General features: G+C 43.5%; 1 protein-coding gene across 1 annotated transcript in view; it reads right to left on the bottom strand.

Moving 5' to 3' along the window:
- The window catches only part of arhgap5 (Rho GTPase activating protein 5), a 57,791-nt gene extending 46,617 nt beyond the window's left edge, over positions 1 to 11,174 (bottom strand). The window contains exons 1-2 of the mRNA XM_014407592.3: positions 10,885 to 11,174; positions 2,187 to 6,130 (exon numbers count right to left, since the gene is read on the bottom strand). Of these exons, the coding sequence (XP_014263078.2) occupies positions 2,187 to 5,921 (3,735 nt within the window). The 5' untranslated portion in view covers positions 5,922 to 6,130; positions 10,885 to 11,174. The remainder of the gene's footprint in view (positions 1 to 2,186; positions 6,131 to 10,884) is intronic.
- Between the last annotated feature and the right edge of the window lie 335 nt (positions 11,175 to 11,509).

The raw sequence follows: 11,509 nt of genomic DNA on the forward strand, positions 1-11,509 counted from the left end.
GAATTGAAACGCTGAAAAAGCATACAGCATCGAGAAGACACATTATATGCCGCGATAAATGCTCTGCCAAAATGTCCCCGCTCCCCACTGCCTTTCAGCGGCAGGCAGGAGTAAACAGGTCATCGGAGGAGGCCGAGATGATCATTAAGTTTAACATCGCCTACAATATTGCAAAAGAAGAAGTTCCGTTTACTAAGTTCAAGTCAGAAATAACTCTTCACAAGAAAAATGGCTTGGACATAAACCCCACATACAGCAATGATGTTGCGTGCGCCCAGTTTATAGGCGTAATCGCTGACACACTGAAAAAAAAAAGACCTCAGTGGAAATTGCGAACAGTACATACATGGCCTTCCTGATCGATGGAGACACAGACATCGCCACAAAAGAATGTGTCATTGTGTACGCTCGTATCTTGCAAAAAGGAAGACCAGCGAATATACTGATTGGACACATTGAGGTCCAGCATGCCCATGCCCAAGGTAAGCCATGTCATGTCACGTAGCCTATGTATATCCCTGGGGCAGGGATAGCTCAGTAGGTAAAGTGGTCGCCCCATGATCGGAAGGTCGGCGGTTCGAATCCACTTAACGGCTACCCTGAGGTACCCCTGAGCAAGGTACCGCCCCTACACACTGCTCCCCGGGCTCCTGCTTAGTGGGCTGCCCACTGCTTCACTGAGTGAATGGGTCAAATGCAGAGAAAAACAAGTAATTTCCCCATGGGGATCAATAAAGTATCCATTATTATTATTATTATATGATTAATAATATTACGTCGTGTTACTGAATTAACCATATCTAGCATATTCTTATCATTAAAAATTAAACATAGCAATAATACATGAATATAGAAACTCAAACTGAAAAAGACTGCATTGTAAACTCTTGATCTGATAAGTAAATGGTATTTTTTTTTTATTTGTTTAGGAATTTATGCTGCCTCAAAGAAAGCATTTGCTGCTCTTGGGGACCAGTGCAGTAACTGGTTGGATAAAATCATTGCTATGGGGGCTGATGGAGCTGCTGTTAATTTGGGCAGCAAAGGGGGTGTCAAGTTAATCATTTTGAAAGGTTGTTAGTTAATCATTTACAAATCAAAAAAACGTGAACATGTAAAACTGCGCTGTTAAGTAATGCAGTTAAAAAATTTGGGTACGCCTAACTTTTGTGCTTGTACGCCTAAATTTTGTGCTGGTGCGCCTAAATTTTATTTTTAGGCGCACCAGTGCAACCATGGCAAAAAGTTAGTCTAGAGCCCTGAGTTGCCTTCTTTTCAAGACTACAAACCTCTTCAATCAAAAGCAGATGTCCCTGCTTAAGAATTTTTTTAAATGACAATGTTTGTTTTAACAGTTCTCAAACATGTCTGCAGAATATTTATCCACTCTGATCACCTAAAATTTACTTTGGAACACAAAATGACATTAACAGTACCTCCATTTCCCGCCTGTAATATATCACAAATAGCGCTATACCTGTAAGTAATTAACTAGGAATTTATATACTGAAGTCTGTTCATGTGTGGGCGTGAGCATGCATTGCATACTAATGCATGCTTTTAACTTCATTTTAAACACGACTGTTTGATTTGTGCATGCGTGATTTTAAAATTTTCAGCTTTTCACCACAATAAAATGTTGCTCTAACAGTAATAATGTGCACAAAGCATTTTCTTCTTGGTTCTAGGGAACACACCATGTCTGGATGTCGTCAGAAGTTTCAGGCAAGCCTTTAAAGAGCTGTCAAAGACACAGTCTTTGCTCTGAAATTATACAGACACCAACTGTCTTTAACAGTGTGTCTTTTATCAAGCACCTTTATTGCTTGTCTAGGGCCTGCAAGGTGTGGAGGCTCATAAACTACTTTAGCAATGGGGCCAATCAATAAATTATCAAATTAGTTTGTTCTCCAGATGAGTCTCAGGCCAACAAAATTCGCTCACACCCACACACATCTGCTCACCCCTTACTATATGCAGTCTTTTCTGTGCTCATTTACCCATGCACTCTATCAGTCTCTCGCTCTCTCCCATTTTCAGTGCAATAAAATGCTATTTCACTCATTCTCAGACAGAAAAAAAATCTTTTGTTTGACCTCCCTGTTCTGTAAAGCATTTTCAAAGCATTTATTTCAAAATAAATGTGATTCTTCAAAAGTCAATCTATCATAACAGACAAGTCTCACCTTCTTGGATTCTTTTGGCGTCTTGGGCGTCTTCTTCTTTTTCAGCTTCTTGTCCTCCTGCTCTGGGTCGGAGGTGATTGCAGGATTATCAATCCCACCCTTCCAAGGGTCGACAGGAGAGAGCAGCGGGTCCTCCTCGCTGCCCCGATGGGCTCTTCTGTTTTTCTTTTTCTGAGTGGCCGGGCCAGTCTCCTCTCCATCACTGTCCGAGTGGAATCGTCTTTGGTAGGCTTTCGTCTTGCTGAAAAGGATTTTTGAGCGATCTTTATATTTTGATGGCCGCCTTGCAGCCTGGGATTTCCGATCAAACCCATTCTCTTCCTCTCCTCCTCCGTGGAGAATGTGTAACCCACCAAAAGAGTTCTTTATTTTGATCAGGCGGTTGTGTGCATCTTCAGGCACAGCATATATGTCATCATTGTGGAAGCCCCTGGGTCTAAGCAGGGTGTCCACAGGGTCTGCATAGTTGTCTGATGGCTCCACATCTTCAGTGTGCATCACTGGGGCACGTGGCATTCTTCGATTACTTCGCATACCAGCTTCAATGGTTTTGAGCAGGTTGGGGTCCAGCTTTTTAACATTAGGCCTGGGGAGCACTGGTTTGGGCCGGACGGGTGGAGGCACTTTGTGGTTGCGTTCATGGTCTCCGACAGGTGTGCTATGGACTGGGTACTCATTGCCCTCAAGGTCGATCCTGTATTTAGCCCGCTCACTGGGTGTGGGGAGAAGCTGAACATCATCGCCTATTGGACTATAAGGTGGAGGGGCCTCATTGTCATCGTCGGACTCTGGGTAGTAAGTGTTGTAAGCTGGGGAGTGGCTATGGGGAGAGGTGGGAAAGACATCCTCACTGGCTCCTGTGGTGCACTCACGTGACGAGCTGTCAAACAGGAAGCAGCTCTCAATGTTAGGCTTCTTCTCTAGCACTTCATTGAAAAAAGGGGTGAAAACCTCAGTCTGTCGATGATACTGGGACAGCGAGTAGAGGGCCGTAAACTTGGCAGCAATCTCTGTGGCAATGTGCTCCCCCTCGGTCATCAACTCCTTGATGGCATCATTCTCAAAGAAATCCGCCTGGCTGTCTGTGATTGCCACCATCTGCACGGGGATTACATCCTGGACTTCTGCCAGGAAGGCTCGCAGGGTCGCCATGGAAGCTTTGCGTTTGGCAGAGTAGACCAAAATGTAGCCATGCACTAGTTCATCTTTACGAACACCAATGGCAGAGTGGTAGGAGAGGACGGTGACCTGGATCCTCCTCCTGCTGTCCCCTATGATCTTATCCAGTATCAGTGTGTTGCTCTGACCAGGCTGTCCAGCGCTACAGCAATGCGAGTCTAGAAACGGCGAGAGGATGAGGTCAACGCTGAAGGGATCCCAGCACATGGCGCACATGACTATTCTAAGGTCCATCTCTGACATGTCTTTGATACATGGCAGTGGGGCCAAGACCTCAAAGCTATGCTTTAGCCCCTCCAGCACTGCTCTGAGACCCTGCTTAATTTGGAACTCAGTGAATTTGCGAGGAAAGGCTCCGGAGGGGATGTCGACAAAGGTGCACTGCAATTTGTTTGCCAGCTGCTGACCCTGGTGCCTCAAGATGGGTATGTTTTTACAAACACTGTCTCTCTGATTTGCCAGGATGAGAATAAAAGGGAGCGGCTGAGCAAATCTATCTCGCCGACTCTGTGCTATCTCCGCCCTTATCCTGCCTATGCAATCGCCAATAGAGTTAAGCGACTCTATTGAGTTGAACACACAAAAGCAGCCGTGTGGCTTAAAAGTGGTGACCCATGTGTGGCTGAAGAGCAAAGTGGAGTTGACGTCCACAGGAAGAAGCTCCAGTTCATAGATTTTACCATCTAGAGTGTACTCATCGTCTGTAGACTGAGCTCGGATCTCATTGGCTAGGTCCTGTGAGAGACCCTCCTTTCCCAGGAGGCAGAGATTTATTTTATCGATGTTGGCACTGTTATAGTAAAGATTAGAGCGTCCGTGGTCGAGCTGTACCAGCCTGTTTGCTAAAACTTGCTCCACTTTCAGATCCACACAGTTCTGCCCGCTCAGGCATGTCTCCTTAGTGGGATGATAAACAAACCCAATGTGTTTGAGGAGGAGCGACTCTCTATCTGGGGCAAGTTTCTGCAGTGCTCTGTATCTGGGCTCCTCATTCAGCACACTGTGAATTTCACTCATCTTGTCACAGCTGGGGGTTGCATTCAGGTCCAAGTCATAGAATAACTCGGCGTGCTCGAAAAGCATTTCCTGAAAATCCTCTTTAGCCCTTTCAACTATTTCCTGCTGGTGCCTACAGTAAACATCCCTCCTATCTGATTCCGTGATGTACTTGTAGGCCTCATCCTCCATGACAAAGCACATGACTTCCTCCCAAGGCTGCCCTGGAGTGATAAAATGAACCCTCTCCAATGTCTTCTTGAACCTCTCTTTCATTTCCCCCCTCCTCTTCTCAGACAGAAGATGCTGGACGTGATTATGGTAAATTCTCTCACCGTCCGGTGTATCAAGAAGGTCAAAGGGTATCCTACGGTCACTGTTATCAATATGGTCCGTCTCGTCCCACGGTGTATTTTCCAGTATCACAAACCAGTACTGGAAATCAGACCTGTTCCGGATCACACTCTGTGCCTCGGGCCATGAAAGGTGTTCAATCTCGTCCAGGTTATTGAGGATGTTGTTAAGGGTTTTCGGTAGCGTCGTCAGATACTCCTCCCTTCTCCTCTTAATGTGCTCCTGTTTCAGTTGTGCAATGTGCTTTGTGAACATGTTGCGGGCCTTCTTGGTGCCCTCCAAGGTAATGAACTCATAATAGTCAGACTGCCCCTTTAGATTATTCATCACAGTTTTCCAAGTGATGTGATAATCTCTAACTGAGTGTACCATCAATTTCTCAAATCTATCTGTTGCTGAGGCAACAAGCTGACGTTGGATTTTATAGGCCTCCAGGTATGGCACAGTTTTTGGCTTCCCTCTTGTTTTATCCAGCTGCTGGATTAGGGCGTTGAAGCAAAGCTCTATGTTGACATTGGAGCGTGCTGACGTTTCAATTAGCATCAGGTTCTTCTTACTGGCAACAAAGCCCTGCAGGTCCCTCAGGTACTGGTCTACACACTCATCACATTTCGTGGCAGCAACAACAATAGGCTTCTTTGACTTGACAATTTGAGAGTAAAGGCTATTGACAAATTTCATTTGGTCATCAAACTTCCTGTTGCAACCCTTACTAACATCAATGCACAACAAAAAGGCATCGATGTTTAGCTTCCCATCAGGCATTTGCTTCTGATCAAAGTCCTGCTCCAAGCCCAGCTGGTCTGTGCAGATGTACATAAGCTTCTCTGCTGACTGGAGCTTGGTTGCTGCTGCCCGCTTTGTGTATGGCTGCAAGTTCGTACTCCGATGCGGAAGAAACGTCTGGTCATCGATGAACTCCGTTTGTTCAATGATTTGGATTTTATAGTCCAATCCCTCATCCCCTCGATGCGACACCTCTCCCCAGTACAAGAAGTGGTCGTTGTTAACTACACGACCACCAAAGTCTATCGTGCTGAGCACCGAGGTGTGCTCCGAGTAGTAGTTGTCTGCATCTGGACGCACATATCGGTTGCATAGGCAGGACTTCCCCACGCCACAATTTCCCTTCTCTTTCTCCGTCCCCGAGAGGCCAACCACACTGACGGCGAATGTTGGGGGGCGTGCATCCTTGTTCTTGGCCATTATATCCCCCCACTCATTGCTAAACTAGTTACTCTCAGGAAGAAAAGGTCATGATATCATCCCAGGTCTGCTTGTCAGTGATACAGAGATGCATTCATTTTCATTTTCCCTGGTTCCAGTGAATGCTCTTCTCCGTATATATCTCGGTTTCTATCCTGGATCTTATTCAAGCTGGGATAGAGCAGCCCACGGCTCCTTTTATCACCTGCCTGCAAGATATGGAATTCAAAATTAGGAGAAGATACAAGCAAATCAAACAAATCCACATTTTCAGCCTTCTGTTGTACTTACTATAAAAAATATAATCAGCTTCTATTTGTCTACATCATGCTCTGGAACACACATGGACATGTAAATTGTGAAGCAATAAAAGAAAATCATACATGTTCATCTAAAATTAGATTGTGTTAACAAAAAATGAGGTAAAATACACTTTATCATATTTGAATAGGGAAAAAAAGCTCACTCGTGGGTTTGAGGAGGTTTTAGTCAGCCCTTTTATGTGTAAATAATAAACTACACTGGTTTAAAAACCCTACTACAATAGGTTTATAATGTAAAAATGTGATGCAAAGGCCTACAACAATTTTGAAAGTGAAAAAGGGAAAACTTTGTTATCAAAACTGCAATATCAAAATGGCATTCTAGGAAGACAACAACCAAAGTGTGACAGCAACATTTATATAAGAGAGGGAGAGTAGTACAGTCACGGAGGGCTCAGCAATGTCACTCTTCCCGTTGCTGAGAAAAATAAGTGCTTTCAACCAATTTGTGCCGAGGCAGAATAAAAATGGCATGCAACTCCAGCCCTTTGATAGCCACTGACCTAGAAATGATTTACTTTACTCTGAGAAAGAAACAGAAAATAAATCAGTTCTCAGATTTGTTACCATTACCAGCACAAACCAGCCTTGCATAATTAAGAGTAAATGTATAATCCTGATTACTTTGCTTGCTGTTGTCACAATAGATTTTGCCTGATATTCCGGTTCTGACTATTAATCCTGATTATAACTGTTGACTATTTGACTAGCAGCATTAACAAGCAAGTGAAACTAAACATTTCACTGTCGACAATCAGGATAATCAGCAATTCCTGATTGAATAAACAGAAAATGCCTACATGTGATTGACCGGGCAATCTTTCTGTAAATATTATCTAAATTAACACGGTCAAATACAGCTGAAACCTTCCATGACCTTACTCGAGGCTGATAAGTGATAGCTGCAGAGACAATTAGAGTCACTGTTGTTTTTACAGAACAGTTGCAATCAGTCAGTGAATCTGCCTGCGTGTGCTGGAATTTCTACATGCAGAACGACGGCATGCTGAGCCTGAGAAACTGCACCAGAGCAGAAATCTGGTTTGCTGACATAAAATGACGAGGTTTCCCCTGACTCTTCACAGAGACCAAGGTGATGATGTCACCTGTGGGATGGGAGTGTACACAGGGCTCAGCAGAAACAAAGACATTAAAAAAAGGAGGGGACATGGCTGTAAACTGGCTCATGTCAAATGACAAAAAAAATTTTAAAAGGCTCACCTTCCAAGAATCCTTTTTGGATAGACTACAAGCCAAACCTAACTTACAAACCAAACTTAAGCATAAACTGGAAGAAACTGGCTTAATGATAGAAAATGTGCTTTAAACTGCATGGTCTTTATATCTCAAAACCACCCAGATAGTCTGTCAGGTTTACAAACCTATGTACTATATGCTACAACATGCTACTGTGCCACACCTGACTGTAGTAGCAGTCAGATAGAAGTATATACGAGCTTATAGATATTTTGAAGGCAGAAATTATAATTATTCTATGTATTTTTTTCCTGTCTTTCTAACTGACTTATTGCTGATCCTGCTTTTAGTGCCACATTAACTGACTGATCATAGGCTATATCCAGTTTGTCTCCCCAGCAGCCAAAACAAGCCTAAATATAGAAATGACAATAAACATCAAACTAAGGCCATCTACTGACTGATGACACTCCACCCAGGAATACATATGGAATCTTCACCTGGTTACTAACTTAAACAATCAGTTACAAACTGCAAAATCTACTCGTGTGGATTTGAAAATTAATCACTGCAATGCTACATTCCTGGCACCTCAGTGTTTGAGATCTGTCACCCAAATTCCAGCATCTGCTTTGCATTAATTTCAGATGATATCAAAGTTGTCAATCCACAAGGTCAATATGAATGAATAAGTGCCACACATGAGAAACAGTGGCAGTAATGGGCAATTAGCTTCACACTGAAGACAACCAGAAGGGGCGGGTGATGGTTTTATTATTGCAAACAGCCAACACTAGAGCCTAAACTGCATTTATGCTGCACTAATAGCTAAAAGTAGCCGTGTGCATCATGATTAGTCCATTCACTGTGAGGCTGCAGGGGGTGGATTAAGGTATCACTTGGCAAGCTGGTTTTAGAGATGACTAAATGCTGTTAAGCCCTGAAACACAGCAGAACACACTGCCAATGATGATAAACCTTTTAAAGCTACACTGGCTGGAATTTGTCAGTAGAATTAAACTTTTTATTGCTTTATTTATTTAGTATTATTATTCCATCCTAAGTCTGTGGTGCTATACCAGAGAAGGGTGTGCCAATCATTTAAAATGAGGCACAACTAGTTTCTTCTGACCTGGGTACAGACAGCTCTCCTCCCACAAGAAGTGAAGAATCAGAACTCAGAAGCAAAACAGAAACCACTTCCTAAAAGGTAGCGTGAGCTCCCTGTTAGAGGAGGAACTGACTCCCCCAAGTATTGAATCTTGTCCTCCACACTAAGGACTAGTTTACTGCTACAGCCTAACTCCCAGAATTTCTGAATTTCAACTTTTTAAAACCATTCATCATCTGCCATCATCAGAAGAACTACAGTTGATATAAAGCACCAATTTATTAGGCGCATAACGTCCACCACAGAATGCTACAAAAGATCTACCACATCCAGAAATAATCAGTATCAAAAGGAAACTCGTCACTGTGACACTGATCAAAATCTAAAAATTTGACTCCAAGTGTCAGAGTATGCAGTGGTGTTTCCCGTAAAGTGCCTTCCTTGTAAGACGCTCATTCTTTAAAAACTGTGTCACCCTCCTCCAAAGTCAGGTACAGACCTGAACCTGGGCGTCACTCATCTGACTTCCCCCTCCCTGGGGGTATGAATGATGTAAGAACAACAGTTTATAGGCCAAATGACACAATCACACCCCCCCCCTCATCACTCGCAGGGCTTGTCAGTGCTAGTGCCTTTATGCAGTCTGTAGAAGCCAATGCTAGCTATGAATATTTGCCAGTATATTAGCATAATGCCAATACCAATATCCATTTTTTCCTGGGAGCAATGCAGACAAAACTGCAAACCCTTCCAGACTAGCCTATCCATGAATATCAATTCTAACAGAAAAGGAAATGTTAAAATGATAAAGACGGGAACTCCACTTTACCATTCTTTCTACCAAATCCCTACAGGTTTCACACTATGACACAATACATATATTATTTTGATATCTTCTAAGGAAAGACTAGGATTTATTTGACTTTTCAGACCACTGTTAATAACCGGATCGTTAGCTTTTCTCCAAAAAGGCCATCTAAGAGAAAAAGCTGAAGAGAAAAACCTGAAACACACTGACACAGACGACAGTGATGGACATAAGAGCCCCATCACATTATTTAGTGAACCCTTATGGTTTTATGGACACTGAAAAGACACAGTAGCACATTCTAAGTGGAAACAACAAAGAACCTAATTGCCATTATCAACACAAATGGGTCCCACTAATAACTGATGCTTTTAAAAATAAAGAAAAATCTCTGTAACTCAGCATTAGGGCAGTTTTTTTTTTGCAGCGAGGTCTGCAAAAAAGGGAGGAAGCATTATGATGGGGTCTTGGATAAAAGCCGGACTGCCCCTTTAATGAGAGTTTGGGAAAGGGGCAAAGGGAGAAGCAGCAGCCTGAGTCGATGCAAATGGCATGCAGAGCTGCTGCAGCAGGACAAACCCACTGACCTGCCTGCGTATTGTGAGGCACCGAAGGGGGGAAAGGCGTTAAAAAGCACCTAATGACATATGTGGTTACAACTCTTCAGCACCGCTGAGACGTTAAGGGTGTGTATGTGTAAACACACCCTCGTTAATGTCGGGAAAATTCAATAATCTGCCCAGCGGCACTCCTGGATGTGACCCTCCACTCAGCCCTCCGTCCCCTCGAGCTAATGTTAGCAGGACATTAACGCAGAAAATCCAGCAACTTCCAAAAGCACTCAAAAACAATTAAACGACCTATTAATGCGAGGCGGGCGTGAAGGCTATAAACTCAGACGACAGCTGCGATTTTTTCCCTACTCCGTGATTACTTCAAATTTTCTGCTTTAACATATGTGTAACAGTGTTATAAAGCCAACTGAAAACGGGTGGGTATCACATAAAACATCAAAGTAGTCTAGAAAAGAGGAGTGAGAGTGAGTTAGAGGAGTTAACGTGAATTAGTTATGCTGGAATTAAAACCAGCAGACCTTTATATTAAGTTAATGCGTCAATCCTTCGAGGCTAATGCTGGGAGCCCCGGGAACTGATAGGGCGGTTATGTATCTACCCTAGAGAGAAAAGGCGATACCCGGCTCGGCCTGCCTTGGCCCTGATACTGCTCCAGGAGAGGAAAAACCCACCTTTCCCAATCCTACAAGCTAGCATTAGCCGAACACTGTTAGCCTAGCATGCCAGGAGGATGAGTTAGCTAGTGGCTAATGTTAGCAACAGCCTCACATTGGGAAGACTTATTAAAATTACAACCTTGGCTGATTTAACAAGCCCGTCTCACGTCCCCATCCCAGGTTCTTTTGACTCGGGATGGCGCAGTGGTGCGGGCACCCTTCACCCACAAAAAAGGAGTGCTAGTTTAGCTAATGAAGTACCAATCCCAGTCCAAATACATTCCCCTACCCACCTAATAACATGGTCGCTCCCAGATCCACATACCACGGAGAAGAGGAGAAAGCATTCCCACATTAAAAGGCAATCAAAACTCTTTTCACAATCCACAATCCGTGGTCACTGGCGACTTCCCCAAAATCCGAAGTCAGTTTTAGTTGAAGGTGTAGTCCACTGTAGTCCTACAAGCCCGGTTAGCCCGTATTTTAGTGTATTTTGGTGCTGTTAGTGTGGTATGCGTTGAAAGCCGAAACCTGGCTCTGTATGCTCCCTCCCCTCTCAGCAGCACAGCCAGGCAGTAATGGCGACTTTCTCTCTCTCTTCCACTCCCTCTGCTGACACTATGTCGCTCTACCTTTCCCGTTCTCTCTCTTGCTCTCTCCACTGATCCACCTGACTCTCTCTCTCTCTTATGCCACATTAATAATATGTAACATGAGGTGTAAAATCAATTTCACTGGCATGCAAAAGAGCACAGAGTAAGTTAAAGGTACCCATTGGAAACTGGAATTCTTGTGTTCAAAGCTAATTCATTCAGTTTTATATTATTATGAACAGAATTTTAAGAAACGGCCACCATTACCTCGTGTTAACAATTAATTTATGTAAATGTTTAGGATTTTATCAAATGAGATTATAAT

The sequence above is a fragment of the Maylandia zebra genome, linkage group LG19, assembly GCF_041146795.1.
Source record: "Maylandia zebra isolate NMK-2024a linkage group LG19, Mzebra_GT3a, whole genome shotgun sequence".
Lineage (NCBI taxonomy): Eukaryota > Metazoa > Chordata > Actinopteri > Cichliformes > Cichlidae > Maylandia > Maylandia zebra.